A 22,405-nucleotide genomic window follows, 5' to 3' on the forward strand; every position below is an offset into this window, starting at 1 on the left:
ATATTTTAAACCAAATTAATATATATCTTAGCTTAATTAAATACTTCTATATCTAATGTTAAAAAAGCTTACAAAAACGTTGAAACGTAGGTACTTAGTTAACAACAATAGCAAAATCATTTTCAATATTAGAATTGTATTTAGGACGTCCGATTACCCCCTTCTACAATATTATATCAATTGTATATTAAAGGCAAAGGTATTAAAGCAACCGGGAATATCAGAAGCGGGTTAGTATCGAGCTAATACGCGCCCGGGGCGACTAGAGTTAATATAATAACAATAATACCCCGAACTAATAATAAGCTGGCGGAAGCTTCGGAAACCTTAAACCTATTTTAGGAAGAATGAAAGAAGTTTATAAAAAAGGCTATAAACTTTCCTAATATCGATAGCCCGCCTACTACCCGAGCGGTATAGGTTAAAAAACCTCTTAAAATTATAATAGCTACTTTATATACCTATAACTAAACCCCTTAAATTAACGATTATAATACCAAACAACTCTAGAAAGACGTTAATAATCTAAAGAAAATAATTGTTAATATTATAAAAATATAGAAATCCCCCCTCCTAAAATCTTAAATTATAATTACTATAGGCCTGAATACTCTTCTAACAGGCTCAAAGAAACCCTACCTCGCACTAATAAGTACCTAAACCTTTATCCTCCTTTAAATTAAATACTACCTTATAATTAAATTAAATAAAAAGCCCCTTATAGTTAATAAAAACTAATATATAATAATAAATATAATTAATACAATTAATAAGAAATATCCTAAGGCCGAGGCGAAAGTAATAACGAAACTATACTTTAATAATAATTATATAGTAACGTTTAATGAAGAAGAAAGATGCTAATATTTCAAAAACTAAACCTAAACTATATATATTTTTTATTAGAATATAATAATTATATTTCAAATAATATTTATAATAGCCTATAACGTACTATAAATGCTTATTAATAACTTCAAATTAAAAATATTTATAAAGGGCCTAACCGAAAAGAAATGGATTAATATTATTAGAATAAAAGTATAATAGAGAAAGTATAGGTATAAAAAGAGTTTTTTACTATTAGAAGTACTAATAATTAATAATAGAACCCACTTAATAAAGGGATCCCTCCTTTAAATAAGTAATACCTTCTACTACGAACTATTCGAATATAATATAATACACTAATAGTATTATAATTACTAGGAATTTAACTACCTAAGCTAATATTACTCTAATAAGAAGGAAGTATAATACCCCTACTATACTAAAAAGAAATACTCTAGAATAATAATAATAGAATTTGAAGCTAATTACCTTTTAAATTAGAAGTCTAACTTTAAAAAGTACCTCCCCTATAACCGTAAAGGGTATATTATAATATCGAATAATTACTCTCTCGTAAGTACTATATAAAATTATACTTTAATAATATTTATAAAAAGATTCTATAAATATACTCTAAGGTCTATACTAATTATAATTAATAATATACTAACCCTGAACTAAAATTACTAAAAAATTATATAATACGCCCTTAAAATATTGCAATAATTTTGTACTAAAGCCCAAGATAGTAATATTAATATACCTAATATTATATTTAAAGATTTAGAAACCTAATAATAAAGAATTTAATCTACTAAGCCCTACGGCGCTTATAAGAAGGAGTACTAGGTATTTAAAGTAAAATTCAATAAAGCTTATACGAAATACTAATAATAAATTACTAATATAATTAATATTATAATAAAAATAAGCCCTAAACTATATTAAAAGACTGCCGACCCCCGACCGTCCACCTAATAATATTAAAAATATTATATTAAAATATAGTAAAATTGTATAATGGAATAAAGATTGCGCTTAAAATAGAAGACCGTTATAATATTATAGTAATTTAAAAACCAGGCCGTAGTACGGCTATAGGGGGTATACTTAATACTAGAGTATTTTACTATTAAATATCAAATAACGCTAACTAAGAACGTACAATATTATATATAAATAAGCGCTTTACAATTAAATAATAGAATTATAAATAAAGTAAAGATTAAGTAATAGTAAAATTCGGGAAGGGAATTAATAAAATGAAAATATAGTTGGTTTATTCCTTAATTTAGAACTCTAATCTAAAGTTAGACTAATAGACCCCGCTAAAAGAAATTGTATTAAAACTACGAAGGAGAAATATAATAGTAGGAAATATAAGCTTTTATTATTTAAATTAAAATATATATAAATAAGAAAATTAGGGTAATTGTATACTTTTTTCGCTAATTACTAACTACTAGCTAGCCCTCGCTATATTATATAGTAAATTAATATAATTAGGAATATTATAAAAAGCGAATTTAATAGTATAATTAATTATATATAAATTATTAAAATATTATATACTATATATAGGACGGTTAAAAACGGCGCCCTTTTTGGATTAAACTACTAAATATAATTTATAATTATTTATACCAAAGCCGTAGAAGAACCAGAGGGAAGTAAAGAAGAATATAATTAAGCGTTTATAGATACTAGGAAAATTAAGGAACTTACTAACGAATATATTATAGTCCTATAAATAATAATAATAATAATAGAAGAATTCAAAGAAGTAGTAGGCAAATTAATATTTTAATTAATCAGAATTATAAATAAAGCGGTACTAAAATAAAAAAAAAAGGAGTTGGATAGAAAGTAAATTAATAGAATGAAAATATAAAAGAAATAATAAAATATACAAGGAAAATAGCCCGAGCGTAGTATAAAAGGAAAATACTAATAAGAAAGTAAAAAATTAGATAAAGTAAAATGAAAATAAAATGAAGCTATATAATTTATATAAACGAAATATTAATATATACTTACGGAGGACGTATTAAAAGATTTAAAAAAGTTATAAACGTTAGAATAATAGGGTAGAATATATAATTATTTACTATCCGAACTACTTAAGATATTATTATTATACTAAAAGGGTAGCGAAGAAGAGTTTCGGAACTACAAAAATAAGGCAGAAATTTTAATAGAAAAGTTCTTCCTAGCAATTAATATACTAACGGACTATTTATTAAATAAATGTATAAAACGGGAATAATAATTAATAATAAGTAATACAATTAGCGTTAATAATATAATAAAAAAGATACGGTGTATAATACCTAATAAAGCTCTAGGGAGTAATTAAATATTTAATAAATTCTTTAAGGCCTACGGAAAATATTTAGTAGAAGTACTAGTAGTAATAACTGTAGGGAGCTTTACCCTCAGGTCATTCCTAATATAATAGTAATATATTAAAATAATTATACTAAAGAAATTAAGTAAAATAATAGTATAATAAAAGACTATAAATATATAGAGGCCTATTACTTTACTAGATTATACAGAGAAGATATTCAAAATTATAATTATAAAATAATTTACTCTCGTAGTAAAGGAATATAAACTCTTATTTAAAGATTAAATAGGGAATTAAAAAGGAAGGTCAATAGAATTTGCAATAAAGGTAGTTATAGAAACGGTTTATATAATATAAAAATTAAGGGTAATTATATTACTACTCCTCTTCAACCTTAAGGAGGTATTCAATTAAGTAAATTATAAATAATTTATATATATTTTATAGGAGAAGGGATTACCGAAGTAACTCCTATAATAAATTATAAACTTTTTATTAAATAGAATAAGTAATTTCTATTTTAATAAAGTAATATTAAGGGAGTTTTATATAGCCGTCAAAATATTATAAAGATTCCCTCTTTCCCTAATTCCATTTCTCCTCTTTATTACTATACTATATAAAATATTAAAGAGATTTAAAGGTATAATTATAGTAGGTTTCGTGAATAATATTAATATTTTTGCCTTTTTAAAATTAATAAGGGAGAACTATAAAAAACTAGCAGCCGTATAAAGGATTTACTATAAATAAGCTGTAAAAAGAGGAATAGAATTTAAAATAGTAAAATTAGAATTTATTAACTTTATAAAAATATACTAACTTAAATAGGAGACAATTAACTTAAAAAGTTACTAACTAGTATCTAAGGAGTTAATATAGTTTCTTAGTATATAGTTTAATTGTAAATTAATATATAAAGCGCATTTATAAATAATAAAGAAAAAGTTATTAATATAAATCTACGCTCTAATATATATTATAGTAAAAATATAAGGGTATAGCTTTATATATACGTATAAAGTCTATACTAAAGCAATTCGAATAGTAATAACCTATAGGGCTTCCGTATATTATACCCTAATAGAAACGATAAGAGAATTATATAAACTAACTCAAAGCTTCACTAAAACCTAAAATAATTACTTATAAGTAATTTCCAATATATATAAAATAATATTAATATTTAATTTTAAAATAGAAACTTTCTACCCCCCCTTTAATTTTTATTCTAATAAGAAGGTTAAAACGTTCGAAGAGTAGTTCGCCTGCTCCTTAACCGTAGTTTTTATACGAAGAATACTAATATAAGTAATAGCCGAATTATAGAACCGAAAAGAGAAATATTATTCGCTATTAATATTAATTAATAAGAGAGCGAAAATGGAATAAGCTGTACAATAGGCCCTAATCGAAAATATATTAGTACTATAAGGAAAAGTAAAAGACCCTACGCTAGAGGAGAGAGAAAAATAGTTAAAAGGAGTAATAAAGAGAAAATAGGTAATAGAATAGTATATAAAGGTAATTAAAATAATAAAGAAAAGGAGACGCTTGAGTAATATAAAGGTATACGTACAATTTAATAAAATTATACTATAATTCTATACTTAGCCTAATATAGACGAAAATCCTACCCTATACTACCTCTCGAAGGTTATAAATTCCCTATTAATATAAATAAGAATTAGGAAAATAGATTTATAAATATTCCTCTTTAAAAAGAAAATACCGAAAGTAATAATACTATTCTACCAGTATAAAATAGGTAGAAAAACATTCGAATACATAGTATTAAAATACTAAAAAATAGAAAATATATAGCTATAAGGTAAGAATATATTTATATAACTAACGAATAAAAAAGAATTCTATATTAAATTTAAAGCGAATGCGGAACGGATTCTTTAATAGGCTTTAAAATTAAGAAGGTTATAAGAATATAAATTAATAATTAAAATTAAAAAGGTAAGAGAATTAGAAGAAATACTAGAAAGTATAGACTAATATAAATTATATATATAAATAACCTAATTAGAACTAAGAACTATCTACGAAGGAAAACTATAATAAGACTAATAAAACGCTAATAGAAAACGTTGGAAATAACTTTAAAGAAATTAAATATAAATTAAATTATTATAAGAATAGAAGACCTACTACTCTATAGCGCCGGACTCGGACATTATATTAGCAGCGAAGGTAATATAAATTTTATCGTCCTTAATACTATAGTCCTCTATACTATAATCCTTAGTATTATCTTTAAAATTATTATTAATATTCTTCTCTAATTTACTTTTAAAACCCTTAATAATATAGGGAATACTACTAAGTACCGTCTTCTAACTAATATAAAGCTAGGTAAATAAAGAATTAATAATTGAACTTATATTTATAATATAGTTATAAATATTACAGATAATTTATTCAATACTAAAAAATTAAATAAAACCGAATTAGTAAAGATATAAAAATAAAGATGCTATAGGGTATTTATAGTAGAAAAGTAATTATTAAAACTATTCTACTTTATACAAATTATAGTTATATAGGAACTAATACTATTTAAACTAATAGTAATACAATTAATTTTATTAAAAAGGGAACGTATAGCCTCTTTAACCTTTGTAATATCAAGGCGAATTACTATAATATTATTATAAAGAATAGAGAAGTCTATAGAGGATTTAATAGGGGCAAGGGCATTAAACTTCCTCTTCTTTAAAAGAGATTCGATGATAGTTACTAAATCCAAAACTAAAAGATTATTAACTAATAACGATTTAATATAGCTACAGTCCGCCGTAACTTAAATAGCGGCCGCCTTCTACACTTTATTAATAAGGGCTTTAAAATTATAACCCTTGATTAAATTATAATTAAATAATACTATTACAAATTTAAGAAAGGAATAGAGTAAAAGTTTAAAATCGTTATTAAAATATTCTTTAATCTTCTTTAACGCCTTATATTTACAATAAGGGTTATAAGAATAAATTAATTTAAAGGATTAAATGTAGTAGTATTAAAGCGACGGAATGAAGATTTATAGGGATTTTATATATATTGGACTTAATTAAACGCCTTTCTAAATTTATTTATATATTAGAGAATCTTAGGAAGAATATAATATAAATTATAAATATAAATATTATACTAAACAAAGCTATTATAGGGCTAAAAGTATACTATAGCAGCGCCCTTTTTATTAAAATTCTTTTTAGTAAAATACTTTTTAACCTTTTTTAAAGTATTAATTATAATAAGAATATTATAATTAGTAAAGGGCGAATTAGTAGGGCCGGGTCCGCCTATATCGGAAACTATAGCATCCAAATAAACGCTACTCTCCGGATCGATGAATAAAGCCGCGGCGGCCTTCGTAAACTTTATAATAAGAATCTTCTTTATTATACTAGTAATATTAAGAAGTTTTTTATAAAATATAATAGAAATATAACGGAATTTAATCGAAATAGTTATAATTAAAGGGTAGAAATAGGGTTGGTCGAAGGGTGGATATAATATAATAGGGAAAGTAGTATTATATAAAGAAGAAAGAAAGGAAGAAAGGAGAGAGATAGGTCGAAATTTCCTTTAAAGGATTCTAAAGCGGCCCGGGATAATATAATTAAAGAAAAATAGGATAAAAGACCTCCGACCGGGAGGTTTTTATAATAATAAGTATGGTAATAGGACAGTAATAGGTTGGGGCCGGCCGGGCGACCGCGGCGACCGTAATTATATATATATAATATTAATTTATAGCCTCGGTTATAACAGTAAAGTTATACTAAAAGGAAATTAAACAGAAAAGGTATAGGGCCGATATAGTACCATTACAATAGCGAAGCGGAAGGTTTTTACCCAGCTGAAGGGTACGGTTTTTTCTACCAACTACGAACGAAGTAGTACCGTATGCCTATAGGGCGGACTATATAAATAGTTAGTATATATAAGACTAATAATAATAATATATATTTTATATATAATATATATCGGATATTAATAATTTTAAATAGGAATACTAGCCTCACTCTCCGCTCGCTATCCTTAAAATTTAAATATTAATTATAAATTAAAAAATCTAAATTACCTAATATAAGACTTACTAGAAGGCACCTATCTAGTATTATTATAGGGAATTAGGCCTATATAAGTATAAGTACATATTAGAATATAATACTAAGCCTTATATTAAATATATATACTATAGAAATATCCCTATTTGCCCGGGTTCTCTTTATTAAGGACTATTTTACTTAGGCTGAAGAATACTTTAAAACTATGTTAATTCGGGTTTAATTAAAGGTAATTTATAGCGTACGGTTATTTAATATCGTTATTAAATAATATTAATTATAAAGAATAGTAGTTAGGTTAAAATATACCCTAAATATATATATTTATATATAATTATTATATTTATAAAACGAGAGAGTATTAAATTATAAGTCGAATTTAATATTCTAATAAAATATATATATAAATAATAATACTCCAAGGCTCTAAATAAATAGACTATTATAAAGTAAAATCGAACTAATTAGATAAAACGATAAGTAAATAACTTAAAAATTTAGACGAAATTGGATTATAGACGGCCTAGAATATTATACTCCCTCTTGTATAAAAATAGATTTATTCCTCTCCTTCTTCTTCCCTTCTATTCTACTAAAGTACTAAATTTTGGTAAATTTGATATATAAAACTTATATATTAATCCTTTTACTATTACGTCTTATATTTATTAACAGCTATATATAAAGTACCCCTATTTTATTTTTATACTATATTTAATATAAAAGTAGGCTAAGCGAAGTATAATACAACCTTTAAATACATCTTTCCCTCAACTCGCATTATTACCTCTACTTTATATTATTAATACCTACCTCTACTATTTTACACTTCGTAGCTTAGCAATATAGAATTATAATATTGTAATAAATATAATTCTAATCATTATTTAAAGATAATTAAATATACTATATATATATTAACCTAAATATATTAAAATAATCACTATAGATTTAGAATTGGAATAAGTAAGTAGGCTAGATAAAACTAAGATTCTAATCAAAATAACCTTCGACGTAAATAACTCCAACTTAAAATATAAGTATTTCTATAGCCTAATACCGTTTAATTGTATAATTACTTTCTTAAAGTATAATACTAAAATATAAATTATACCTCTTTTTTCTATATAACCCTATCTATACTAATTTAAATTATTAGCTATAAAGTAAATATTATAAATAATTTAAAGTATAGTTATATTTTTATAACTCTATAATTATATATTAAATATCTCAATTCAAAATATTCCTCCGATATCGATATTAACTCTATTGTAGGCAATCTATTATATGTAAAAGAAAGGCTACAAAAAAGTAATCGACTAACCTTATATTTAATATATTCTATCTCAATAGTAGTATCTTATCCGCTTTTTAAATATCCTAGAAGATAAAGTAAAATTATTAAATACTATTACTGATACTTATAAACGAATAGTGTAAATATACTTAAATAGGTCTTAATTTACTAAATTATCTAATATAATCATTTAGGGCTACCAATAATACGTTTATAGATAAATATAGCAACTATTTTTACTATTTAATAAATTATTATATAAATTCTATTTATATATACTATATATACTAATAATATATAATCTAATAAATAGTACCCTTATAGCAATAGTAAATTAAAGTATATTATAGAAGGAGCCTACTTATTTATATACTTAGACTTTAATTAGGACTTCTAAGTAATAATCAGCTAATCTACCCCTACTCTATAATAACGAAATATAAATAACTTTCTTAATGAATAAATATACTTAATAAATAATATAAATAGATTATATACTAATATATACTAATTATATATTTAGCCTAACCTCTCTTTAATTATTAAAGAACTTATAACCGCTATTTGCAATTTCGAACTAATTAATTGTATAGGGAATAAATTATTTTGAAATAAAAGAAAGAGATAAATAAATATAGAATAGAATAGGACGTATATTTTACTAAAGGTAAAGATAGTATTATTATTAGTACTATATAGATTAAAATAAACCCCTTCTAAAATATCCTAGAGTAGTAAGAGTACGTACTAAATAATTTATTCCCTATTGTACCCCCTTTGCTATTATATACTCCTACTTCTCTTCTGAATAAAGGGTTAAATTAAATATCTTCTCTTTAATATATTTTAAATGTATATTAATTTAGTATAGGATAATAACCTCGCCCTTACTATACTAAATAATTTACTACCTAGCATATCCCCTTCGCTATTATATACTCTTATTTCTCTTCCAAATAAAGGGGTAAATTAAATATCTTCTCTTTAATATATTTTAAATATATACTAATTTAGTATAAGATAACAACCTTATACTTACTATATTAGACGCTAATAATAATTAGAGTAATTTAGTAAATTAGAGCCTAGAACCTAATAGACCTCCTATAATCTCTCTTTTAAGCTTACCTACTATATTTAATAATTTAGTAAATTATATTAAAGTATCAGTTACTTTAGTTCCTCCTTCTGACTAATCTCTAATTTTAAACATTGATAAATAATTAGTAAATTAAATATAATATATCCTATTATATATATATATAGAATTTATATTAAACTTTTTAATAGGACCGCAGTAATAAATTATTAGATCTTGCTAAGAATATAGTAGAATCGTTAAATTAAGAATTTAGCAAAGAGAAATTAGAACCTCCTTTCTTTTAAAAAGTAAATTAAATTTCCTATTTTTAGTTTACTTAAATATATATACTAAACTTATATTAATTAATATAGGATACTACCCCTTTTATTATTAGCTATACAAAACCAAAGCGAACTATAATATAAGTAGTCAATTATTCTTCATAATTTAAGAAGAATAGAAAGTGTAAATACAATTAAATTTATAAATATAAATATTAATATTAATAAATTTCCACCATCTAGTAGGTTTCCATTTAGTTTCTTCTTATATATACTATATATACTAATACTTATAATTCTAATAGACGATACTCTCTTTTCGAATATATACGAGGTTATATTCGTAAATAAAATTTGTATATTTAATAAATACTATAGTTTATTATAAATTATAATAGTTTAGGCTACCTTACTAGAATTAATATAGTATAATTTAATTACTTCCTGTTATAAAAAATATTAAGTTTATTAGTAATAGTATAAGAGGGTTTATTCTCTCTACTGCTAACTAAATAATTAACTACTTACCTACTTTATACTATATACGTACTTATTATCCTTATTTATATACAATTTTAGAAAAGGCCTAATAGTCCTACTAAAACCAGATCACAGTATATTAATATAGTATTATATTATAATTAGATCTTTTACTATAATATATAAAAATTATATGTTATCTTGTTATATAAAATGCATTAGAAGAACTTAACCAATACGCAAGTATAATTTATTAAAATAGCAGCTATTTACAGCAGTTTGCAGGCTTATCAAGCTGTCTGTGCAAAGAAGGTACCCGGATCGACTTAGCACGTGATCAGACCCATATTTTCTGATGCCCCCATTAACCGTCCCCAGAGCACCGCCGCCGAACCCCGGATCCTTGGGGCGGGGACTACAGTACGGTGCGGCCGGCGACACACTGTCGGCTTCCGATTGGCCGGGCACAGCGCCTCAAAAGTCGGAACTAATACGGCGGTTCATCCATTATTACGGTCGACGGCTACTCGTATACGGCTAGGCGCTCGGGGGCAGGGTAGGCGCTGAGGCACTGTAGGGTAGTGCTTACTTACTCGGTTCACTCCGAGTCTATGAATGTTTCCGTTAGTCTCGTATGGATTGAGTCGACCCGAGTCTTCGTGGAAGGTCTGCTTGGCCTTCTGATGGTCAGGTTTAAGAACATCTACCATATTGTAGGTGCGGTGTGGGACATTGGACTTTCCAGGCTGACGACTTTAGGTTGTCATCACAACCTGAATATCATTTTTCTTACTAAACCATTATACGGACCCTGTCTCGAGACGGCAACTGATGCCCCGAACGTGGTGTCATCGACTGACATGAAAGCCATCAGCAGCCACTTCAGCAATCACCCATTACTGCCAAGTAGACGAGATGTCCCCCAGGGCGAGTCGACCCCACGGGGTCGAGGTACGTATATAACACCTCTCGTAGTGCGGTAGGAGAGTTGTTGGGATGGGTGATGTGATCGTTCTAGGTTCTCCTGGGATATTGACAATCATGAAACCTTGCTGGGCAATAAGGCTTAAGTATAGGTAACCGGCCTCTTACACGTGACGAATCTGACCTCAGGCTCCGTGGAGGTGCCTCAACCGCCATCCATGACACAACCTGATGTCTTTGACATCACGAAATGGGGATGCCCTGTGGCTGAAGATTGCATGGCTCAGCACTGGCAAGACTGGCTGGGTAGGTAGGAGGTATGTAGTGTAGCGGCGGCCTACACTGCAGCGGCGCTACAGTGGCCCATGCCTACTGAGCCCGGCACCGAACCTTGTCGCCCACGCCGTGTTCCTGGATCGTCAACCTTCCAAAAGGTGGGACTCGAAAACAGGATGCCGCCTGCCCCAACCACCGATGACCGGGCCGCGTCCAAGCTACAGTACCCCCCTCCCCCTCGCTGGACCATTTCTCTTCATGTGATTGTGGGTGTAGAATAGCTTCTGGAAAGACCAGAGAAAAGTGGACGATATACGACAGAAACAACAGATTATTCCAACCCTCTTTGAAAATACCATTCTTAGCGTCAGGCTATCCGTCTAGTCAAAGATTTCGACATCGAATTATGTGGCCTTTCACACTGGACAGCTCTCCGAAATACAGTTGACTACCGCAATTCAGGGTCCCCAAACACTTTCTTGTTCCCTCCAACAATCAACATCCACACAACACTTTCGACCACGACTTCGACAGCTCGCCATTCAACCGATCCAAGCCATTGGCTACCAGACGGGCATAGCACATTATCTTCGCCATTTCCGAAGTCCGTTCGATGTAGTCCGAGGCCCGAGCCACGAAGTACGAAGCTCAAAACCTCGACCATGTCAGAGCATCTCCGACCTCCAATTTCAGCCCCATCCCACTCTCCGACTCTCCATGCAACCGACGTCAAATACGATCAGCAAGACCCCGAAGAAGACATTACCATCGGTACACGAACACCGAAACCTTACTACCGTCAGAGCTTCGAGCTCCTCGAGCCCTCCGAACGACTCTTACACCGAGCAGCGACCGTGGCTCTGTCACAGCGTCAGCCCTCCTCTACATCAGCCCACAACTCGAACCCGGCGAGCGATAGCGGTACCGAAGCAGACGATGAACATTTCCTCAAGGGACTGCCGGCCCCCAAAACCCGATCACACAAGGGCTTACGTGGGAAGAACGAGCCGCTGTCGGGTACATCAACACCCTTGCTTTCCCCCAACGCGCCAGATGAGGATGGACGAGACCCCGACCTGAACTCGAGATCTGGCTTTTCCATACGACTAAAAAGAAGTGAAGCCGAGAGAGCTCGTAGAAGGAAAGAAGTTGTTCGCCGTGGTGCCGAGGTACTGCTGCTTGTTTGTCAGGGGGTGCTGGTAGCGTCAAATCATGACGTGCAGCCTTTTATTCAAATATTTCGAAAAGGTACGTTGAGCTTTTGCTATTACAGTCATAACCTCAGCTAACATGTTTCCTGCAGAACTCTCCGCCTTGGGCTGGCTATTCTCGACACTACTTGCTCTTTATCCGCTGAGGCTCGTAGCTTGGGCATATCGTCGAGGCAACCCATCGAAACAGTTGCCTCTTTCTGTCCCTACTTCCTTCGATCCGGCTCCGGCGTTATACCCACAGCTTATACCGCTGTTCGTCTCGCTTCTTGTTGCACCAAATGTCGAGGGTGTTGTGTTGCCAAACGTGATTTTGAGCATCTGCTCGCTACCAAGACCGTTGATACCTGGCGCAGGATACTGGGAAGAGTACAGCTCTACACAGTGGCTTCTATCTTGCATTCCTCTTGTGGCGGGCGGCTCTGCTACGGATCCCGAGATCCTGACTTTGCTGTATCCCTTACACCAGACGCTATGCTTGCTCTTGCAGCAACTTACCACGACTAGTCTGCTGATTGCAGAATTGCAATTACTTTCCGTGGCCCTCATTAACGTCCTTTTACTGGCACGATCTCCCCAGGTCGTTATTTTGAAGGCACTTCTTTGGGGAGGTGGTCTCGGCATTATCGCGCTATGTGGTAAAGTCATCCAATGGGGTATCTCTTTGGCTAGAGTACCAAAGTGGCGCTTCAAACGTCCTTCTGTCTCCAAGTCTGGAAGTACATCTGGATTCTGGAAGTTCTTCAGAGCCGCCAAACGTACATACTATGATGGTAAAACCGACAACGAGGAGGTATTAAGTGACTCCGACCATGTGGTTTCGGGCCATAATCGCAACCGAAGCTCCGCAACTCCTTCCTGGGATTTGGGCTTCTTAAAAGGAAGGACAAGGGCGGATAGCATCACCAGCGCTGAAGAGAACTCATTTCGTCAAGCCAATGGTGTGGATGTTCGCTTTGATGTGCAGGAGCCACCATCGCCTCAGCAGCCCTCTTCACGAAGGCATACATTGCCTTCTCTGGGTAGAATCACCAGCATTGTTCGGTCCCAAACCAGCACTCCTTCGGGTCGCCGGAAGCGTTCTGCCTCCTCCAGTGTACGCGCCTTCTTTTCCTTGACACAAGGACAAGCTGCTGTGAGGAAGTGGCTGTACGCCGGCTGGGTCTACGCTTGCATACTGATCGTCATTTTGGTGGGCGTTCGAGAATGTGTGGGACGATACGCTCTGGCTGAACACGAGCCCGTAGGGTGGGCGCTTGGTTATCTATTTGGCGACATTCCCGAGTTCAGGCTCGAGGTCGTCAAGGCGGGTCTTGAGAGATGGATCTGCCTCCCGATACGAGCCGATGATGAGGCTTCCGGCGCCTTGGGCGGCTGGGTTCAGTTGGTCCGGCAGTCTGTCTTTGGAGAAGCGAATACCCGTCTCCTCCTCAGCGGCTACTGGCTAGTCATCATCGTAATCGGCCTCGCCGTCGTGTTCCGCCTGTCGCCTTTTTACGAAGTTGATACACGTCGGAAGGTCTTTCATTTCATGATGGTCGCCATGTTCTTGCCTACCATCTTCATTGACCCAACATACATCGCTCTGGCTTTGTCGATCGTTCTCGCCATCTTCCTTCTGGTTGACCTTCTCCGAGCCAGCCAGCTCCCCCCTTTGTCTACGCCTATAGCCCAGTTCCTTACCCCATACGTCGATGGAAGAGACCTACGCGGCCCCGTCGTCATCTCGCACATCTTCCTCCTTATCGGATGCGCCATCCCTCTATGGCTCAGCTTAGCCGCATTGCCGCGCATCGGAGAAGGCCCCTTAGTAGGATGGGAGGTCCCACTCCGTGACATCAGCATGGTCGCCGGAGTCGTATGTGTGGGACTAGGCGATGCGGCAGCTTCGCTGATCGGAAGGAGATGGGGTCACAGGAAGTGGCTTTGGGGAGGCGGCAAGAGCATTGAGGGAAGCATTGCGTTCGCGACAGCGGTGTTTGTGGGGTTGATGACGGCTAATGTTTGGTTGTTCGTTGGGGGCTGGCCCTCGACTGTTGGCACGCTTTCTACGGTTGCCCGGGAAGCGGAACTTAATGATGGCTTTGGATCGAGCGAGGGTGCGGCCGCGGGTGTCGGCGAGCTGGCGATGGATATAATCGGGAGGTTATGGGAAGCCTTGTCTCAATTGCCAAAGGCATCGTGGTCGACGACGGTGGTGAAGACGGCGGTATGTGCTTGCATGGCATCGCTCACAGAGGCGGTGTTGACAGGAGGTAATGATAATGTGGTCGTTCCGGTTGTGCTGTGGACTTGTGTCAAAAGCATGGACATGAATCTGAGGTAGTGCCAGAGTATGATACTCCTGTTTGTTATAGACGAAGAGATAGATAAGACTAGAAAAGTGTTACAAAATGTCCAATCTTGTGTGATGAGATCTGTTATCCATGATGATGGACTTGAAGCTACTCCTTAAAAAACCATCAACAACTTGAATCTCTTCCGCCTTATTTACGTCGTTACCGAGAAACTCACTGTCCACCTTGAACCTTTAAACTCTGCTTGTAGCACACACAGCAAGACCATCAGCTCCGATTCCGAACGGAAGATCGAACGACGCATGGTACGATGAACAACACTCAAGTCACAAGGTTCCGAGAATGGTTGCTCGAGGTACACTCAAAATTAACGCCGAATGCCTTACTTACATCATGCTGTTTTGGACAATGGTGGAAGCTAAGAATGAACAAAAGGCAGAAAAGTATCGGTCTTCACACCATCATGCAAAGCCTCCAACGCTGAAGTAAAGCTTTGAAGCAGTGTTTAAACCCAACAAGGAACTGAGGGGGGGAATAAAAGAAAGAGGCCTATATTGCGTGCCCCCATTCATCAAACACCAAAAAAAAAAAATCATGATATTTTCCACACTGGCTGAGCCCAACGCCCGGCTGCTTAAATAGTCAAAAACACACTCCCGCCCACAATGCTAATAGCCAAAATCGCCGTCACGATGCCCGCACCAACCCGATCCGCCATCGTGATCGCCTTCAGCGACGCCAACCCTCCTTTCGACGCCGGATCCGTCACACCTGCTCCGGGATCACCCTTGGACGTGCCGCCCTGCGCCGCCGTGACGGGTCCCTTGGTCACATTGCCCACCCCCGTATGCGTCAAGGTATACATGACAGCCGACAAAGCGTTCATCTGCGCGCCAACACCAGCCCACCCGTCAAACGTCTCCGTCCACTTGAACCCGCACGCGGTCCCGTCGATGCCCTTGAAGCCTGGTTGGATGCCACCGCTGTCTACTTGCGGTGCTGCCGCCCCGACGGGCCCCGTACAAGTAGCGACGGCGGCGGCGGCGGTTGCGCGTATCCAGGGATTGATGCGTTCGTACGTGTAGGGCGCGACTTGCGAAGTTGATGATAGCCACCGCAGCAAATAGCCCTTGAACGTCTGCTGGTCAATGTTGCACTGGTACGGGTGTCCGTTGTTCGAAAATCCCGATTCGCAGTACCATTCCTTGATGATCTTGGTGTCGTTGGTCAGGAACTTGGCCTCGACGGCCCCCAACAGGCCGTCCACGCGGGTTTTCCAGGTCTCTTGTTCGGTGCCCGTCGAGATATTGTACATGAAGGCCGCGCCTTGGAGGAAGACGCCGATGTTGTAAGACCATACGTGTGGCCCGGAGTCGTTGCGGCACACGTGTGTTGTCACGTCGAAGTGGGCGCCGTCTTTGACGTCGTATTCGTCCGTGATCAGGTTGATGGAGCGCTCCCAGTCCCAGGTGCGCGAGGCCCATTCGCCGTAGGAGCTGTTGCCTGTAAAGCGCGCAAGGCGTGCGCCAAGGTTGAAGAAGATACCGTTGGAGATACTGGGGGAAAGGGGGGGGGGAAAGTCAGTATGCCGACACAGGAAAGTCGTTATAAAATGACGAAACATTCCAAGGGATCCCAAACAAAGTATCGCGAGTGCCTCTTGGCTTTCCCTTCCACTTACGAGTTTTTATAATCTTTGCCCGTCTGAAAGTCGTTGATAGCCCATCTGAGACCTCCGCCGCAGTTCAAGTCGTCCCAGCGCGAAGCCATCTGGTTGAAAACGGCCTGGACGAGCGCCAGCCATTGCGGCTGGTCCTCAGGTGGGTCTGGATACGCGTCCTCGGCCGCCATCATGGCCGTGATAGTCCAAAAGCCTACATCGTCGTTGGATGATGTTCGGGACTGGTTGGCGGGGTTGAAATCTCGGGCATCGCCTGCTTGGTGCACAATCGCCTGCGTCGTCACTTCCACATAAGATGTGTCGCCTGTAAGCCACCAATAGTCGACCATTGCGCCAAACATTGCGCCTGCTTCCCACCAGTAGTAAGGATCCGGCAAGTTTCCGGGTGTGTCGCCGGTGTTGTTTCCCGTGTAGTATTTCAGCATTCCGTATGCTATCGTAGCGGCGGCATCCTTGACCGATTCTGATCAGCGCCCGTGTTAGTAGGCGCGAGCGCGAACGAAGGGGGTGTTCAGTCAGGATCCTTACGGGTATCGTCGATGTCCATGGTGATGGCCGTCGCAGACTGGGCGAGCAGGCCCATCAGGCCACAGACCGCAACATTCCACCTCATGGCGGAGAGAGGGAACCGAGAGAACGAGGGACGACGAGATCACTGGAGCGTATAACGAAGGACGAGAGGGGCGCTGAAACGAGGGACGATGAGCGAAAGCCTTCACACAAGAAGTTGGACCGCTGGCAACAATAACAGAAGCGGCATACTCTTTTCACAGAGTATTTGTGTCGTTTAGTTAGAAAGACAGTGAAAACAGGAGAGAAAATAAAACTAGCGAGAGTAGGAACTGGAACGACGATGATGGGATGGAAGGATGGAAGTCAGTCAGACTGTGCCAAGCGAACGGAAGCACGCGGAGCAAGACAAGAGACAAGCACTCTCAAAACCAACACTTGGGGGTCCAAACAGCCAAGCATTACAATGGTCTCAAAGGCAACAAGCCAAGGCCAGAACGGAACCAACAATAGACACCGATGAGGACCAGCACTTGCAACAGGGACCCCCGAGCCGCTAGAGAACCCTTGGCGTGGTACTGGCTAAACGCTTTTGATGAAAGGATACTGTGTACATGATAGTGTCAGAACCACTGCCGGGGTTTGGGCCGCTGAGACGGTCTAGACGGGTACCTTTTTTGAAGGGTAGAGATCTAGAAATGTAACCGGGCCAGAACAACCTGTTCTCAGATTCCGCGTATTAACCAAGTCTACACACTGATCATCAGGGAGAATCTGGTCGACGGATAGAAGAATGCGGACAAGACATTGAAAACAAGGAACGCTGGAAAGAATAGCAGTGCGAGCAATGTGACGACGTAGCCACAGCTCGGATTGGAACTTAGATTGGCTGAAATTGAGTTTGGCGAACCATCACGATGGGGGTTCGTGTCGAGCCAAGACATTGGCAAAATTGGCAGAGTCGGGAGGATTGACAAAGGATGAAAGTGGTGCAAAGGGCTTAAATAGCAGCCTCTCAACAACACAACTGGTGCCCTAGAACGGTGGGAACCATGCCTTTTTCTGACCTTCGATTTCATGTGGAAGGGGGGAAAGCACGTGGCAAAGTTGAAGAGACTCCAGTTCTTGATATTAGTGTAAACTGCTTCATCTGAATAATTTGGAAATCCAGATTATCCATACTGTACGATTCGTTAGTGCAGTATGTAAAGCGCTTGAGCGTTGACCTCTTTCCCCCAGAAAGTAACCCTGTAATTTGTCATGCTTGGCGAGGCCAAGGGAATCTGAGACTTGAACTGGGCTTTGACATTAGTAGAACACAGCCACGATTGAATAACCATGTTTCTGTATGAAAGTCGTGTTCGTTTGTCTTCATTCATCAACGCGCAGAAATCCAAATGGTTGGGTGAAACAGTAAGGCATAAGGTTGAGACCACCCTCGCCGGCAGTGTTTGGAAACCCCTGAACCGTGCAGATGTGTCAAACACCTGGGTTGTGGTAGTGACCAGATGTTAGCACAAGCGCCAAAATATTTGTGAAGAGAGAGATCCACGTTAAAAGATTTCAATGAAAAATTCAAACATATCCATAGCATCCATAAATTTCCATATTGGCATATTAGTCATTGATCGCCATTAGTAAAGGTCGATGGTTGTTTAAAACTGTGATCCTTGTGGTGCCCTTTGAAGCAGTCTGGACTTGACGCCAAGACCGGACGATGTTGATCGGACCCGAAAAGGCCAAGGGTCAACCTGGCGGCTAGCTTCGATTGCAATGCTGCATGCGATTCAGCACCCAAACCTCTGATGTAATCCAAGTAATCTGTATTGTTGTCAAGCCGTCCGAATCGATGTCCGGTGATCTTGAGCTGCGAATAAATTGCATTTCGTCGAGATCGTAATAGAAGGCACTACGCTTTTGCGCCAAAAGTTCCGTATATCACCAAGAGATGTCGTTCCTTTTGTCTGTTTACGCCTTGCGCTTCTTGGCCGGCCTGGCGTCGGCATCATCCTCCTCATCGTCCTCATCAGCATCATCGTCATCGTCATCTTCAAAGTCGTCGTCGCTTGCCAACTCCTGTTCTTGTGCTTGGGCTGTAATGTGTTAGCAAAAATGCATAAACAGGGGGCAAGGTATAGATGTTTCTTACTGAAGTACTTGATAGCACCGGGCCACAGGTCGTCTGAGAGAGCAAGTGCAAGGCTGTCGCCATCCGGAAAGATCTCCAACTCGATCTCATCCTCCTCCTCCTCCTCCTCCTCCTCCTCCTCCTCCTCCTCCTCTTCCTCGTCTTCCTCCTTCTTGCTTTCACCGGCCTCTGCGGTAGCCTTTCTGGCTTGTCGCTTTTCTTGAAGCTTTTCAATGGCTGCCTTGTTTTCCTCGGCAGATACTCTCCTGCCCCTGTAGCCGAACCAGGCAAAGAAGCTAAGGCCTCCGAGCCCAATTTTCTCAATCTGGTTTTTGAGTTCCTTTTGCTTGTCCGTGAAATCCTCGCCCTTGACGGTGGACCAATGGTTGCCAGCAGCCTTCTCCTCTTCCCAGACGGCGTTGACCAAGCCGAGCAGGCCACTCGTAAGGTCCTTGCCCTTCTTCCACTTGATGTTCACCGGCTCGCTGACCAAGCCTGTCCAACCGCCTTTGCTTCTGCGCGACCAGAATTTCTTCTCCAGCACCTTGTCCTCGAAGTACTCGTTTTCGGCAAATTCGAAACGGAAGAGGACGCTACGGGGGTCTCCGGAGCCACCGTTCTCGATTTCGAAGTGGGAGACAGAAAAGGAAGAGAGAGACGATAGCAAGAGGGCGGAGTCTTGGGGTTGGATGTACTCGTCAATGTCTTGTGGCGCCTGCTCGAAAACCAGGGGCCAAAAGTTGGGGATCTGGGCTACGACCTTCTCACGCTTCTCGTAGAGGGGGCGGGACAGCTGGACCTGCTGGCGGACTTTCAGATGAGACATGTTAGTAATGAGCGATATGCAAACACAAGAAAGCGACAAAAATGGTGGGGAGACGAGGAGCATGTAGGTAGAAAAGCAAACTTACTAATCTCGGTCTCGACATCCTCGAATTCGTTCTCGAGATCGCGCAACTCCTCGTAAGTCACGGAGGTTTCTGCCGGGGAAGCCATGCTGCTTGGTTGTTCTTAAAGTTTGGCGCGTGGTGATATTCCAAGACGTTACCTCTACTTCAGCAAAAAACAAACGAAAGAAAGAACGCGTGAAGAAGTCTTGCCCTCGGAGAAGAAAAAAAAAATGTGGTTGCCTTCTGTCGATCGCCTAGTCCTGTTTCATGCTTCGGCAGGCACTTTCTGTGACGCAGCGGACCCTGAGTACCTTTGCGGTTCACTGCGGGGTTTCACAGTAGTGTAGTGTAACTCAAAATTAGCTTCGTCACCTAGTGGAGGTTCATCTGATAGACCCCACCATTCAGCCGTGTAACTGTTCCATTGAGTTTTGGTCCAGGGGTTCCGCAGCTCACTGAGCCAAACTCAAATGGGGCAAAGATCAATTTCTATAGCGCTGTCTGTTAGCGGCGGGCCGCCAGTAGGTATCCACCACCATCGGGGCATGAATCTCGGCTGGCTAGGTTGTTCTTCTATGCAACCAAGAGACCGGGAAGGTTTGTGACCATCAATATCGTGACTGGACTTTGATCAACGGCGACGCAGGCTCTGTCGGCGGCCGAGAATGGACGCGTCTCCAGACACTCTCCGAAGACCAGCCACAATGTCCCGGGCTTCCATGATCAAGTTGTCCAGGCTGTCTCTTCACCAGACGGTGGCTTCGGAGGAGGAAGTACTGTACCGAGCCAGGTCCTTCCTGCAACTCTACCTACCTAGATAGGTAGGTAAGATGTACCTGATGACTTCATTGTGAAGTACTAACTCATCGCGACTGTCAACATATGGACGTAGGGTAACCGCCTAGGCCGAATTACCTGCTGTGCTACTACAGTACATCCAGGTGCTTGAGCTAGAGCCGCAGAATAAGCCAAGTACAAAATGTGTTGGTGATGCTGACGGTGCCTTCCTCCTGAGGTACTTACCGTAATGGGCGCCGTGTTCGAAGCGGAAGGAGCGTCATCGCCGGGCCATGAGGGCATCTCATCGACGCAAGCAAAAACTTGACTACCCACAGGTAGAAGTAGGTAGTAGGTAGGTAGGTATTTTTCCTCCTCCCACAATCCCTTTTCTCTTCAGGTTTCCACGCTCTTTTCTCGTCCGCTCTTTCGCATTCTTCGTTCTCCTTCAGGCTTTCTTGAACACACTCACTTTCATATGAGTATGTGCAAAAGACGCCATCTCACGTTATTCGTCGCGATCACTCGCTGATCGGTCAATCTGACGAGTTCTCTACTGAGGACGTCTTGTCGGCGCTGGATTGGCCTGCTGGATCTCTTGCCAAAATGTATGTCCGAAGTCGGGCTCGTATTGATGAATAAACCCCCCCCCCTCTCCCCCAGTGTCGCGGCTACGCTAGGATGCTGGGGCGTCTGCTTCACACCTGTAGTGTACATACGTACCTTCAGTTCTGGAGACGTCGCTAGTCTGCGGATCCGGTTCCTCTTTACCCAGTCGGGCTCGGGCCTTGACTTTCTGTTAGTAACAGACTTCACCGTCCCATGGCACATGACTGGACTTATTTTCAACATCCTTTGCGTCAACCTTCTGTAGCCGCCATTTTTGTGTTGACTGGTCTTCTCACGAGTCGTCGCACGTCCAAGTTGGGCCTGACCTTTCTCGAAAGGTGTGGATGAAGTCGACATCTTCGCCTGGTTTCTCCTTCTGCTACCTATTTCAAGCTTTGTTGCCCTTGACCAGGCACTTTGAGTGGTTGCACTGTTCGATCCCGAGACCGCTTCTTTTTCTGGGAGCTTCCAGACCGTGAAATCCCTATTTCTGTTTGCTCATATTGAACCGAACCATCTGGACTCTGTCACCGCCTCCATTGCTCGTCTTCGTTGAAAGAGTGTGGTGGTTATTTTTAAGTTGGGTGGAGGTGTGACGCTGGTAAAACAGGCCTGGAATTGCTTGACTAACAAAAATCTTTATGGTCGGATCGTCGGCCGAGGTGTCTCCGGCCACCGGTGCGTCAAGGGT

General features: G+C 38.5%; 3 protein-coding genes across 3 annotated transcripts; 1 reads left to right on the forward strand and 2 right to left on the reverse strand.

The window, feature by feature from the left end:
- Positions 1-11,326: 11,326 nt before the first annotated feature.
- NEUTE1DRAFT_120196 (uncharacterized protein) lies at positions 11,327-15,191 on the forward strand (the record flags this gene model as incomplete). Its single annotated transcript, XM_009849969.1, has 6 exons — positions 11,327-11,362; positions 11,488-11,598; positions 11,695-11,881; positions 12,146-12,859; positions 12,897-15,031; positions 15,180-15,191. The coding sequence occupies 6 exons, from the start codon at positions 11,327-11,329 to the stop codon at positions 15,189-15,191; spliced, it is 3,195 nt and encodes a 1,064-aa protein (XP_009848271.1).
- A 498-nt stretch (positions 15,192-15,689) lies between these two features.
- On the reverse strand, positions 15,690-17,463 carry NEUTE1DRAFT_144423 (uncharacterized protein; the record flags this gene model as incomplete). Its single annotated transcript, XM_009849970.1, has 3 exons — positions 15,690-16,675; positions 16,801-17,263; positions 17,329-17,463. 3 exons carry the CDS (start codon positions 17,411-17,413, stop codon positions 15,754-15,756), a joined length of 1,470 nt encoding a protein of 489 aa, XP_009848272.1.
- Positions 17,464-18,860: 1,397 nt separating this feature from the next.
- NEUTE1DRAFT_58270 (uncharacterized protein) lies at positions 18,861-20,546 on the reverse strand (the record flags this gene model as incomplete). The annotated part of the gene is made up of 3 exons (XM_009849048.1): positions 18,861-19,403; positions 19,460-20,248; positions 20,350-20,546. 3 exons carry the CDS (start codon positions 20,432-20,434, stop codon positions 19,279-19,281), a joined length of 999 nt encoding a protein of 332 aa, XP_009847350.1.
- Positions 20,547-22,405: the final 1,859 nt, after the last annotated feature.

The sequence above is a fragment of the Neurospora tetrasperma genome, assembly GCF_000213175.1.
Source record: "Neurospora tetrasperma FGSC 2508 unplaced genomic scaffold NEUTE1scaffold_1, whole genome shotgun sequence".
In the NCBI taxonomy this organism is placed as follows: domain Eukaryota; kingdom Fungi; phylum Ascomycota; class Sordariomycetes; order Sordariales; family Sordariaceae; genus Neurospora; species Neurospora tetrasperma.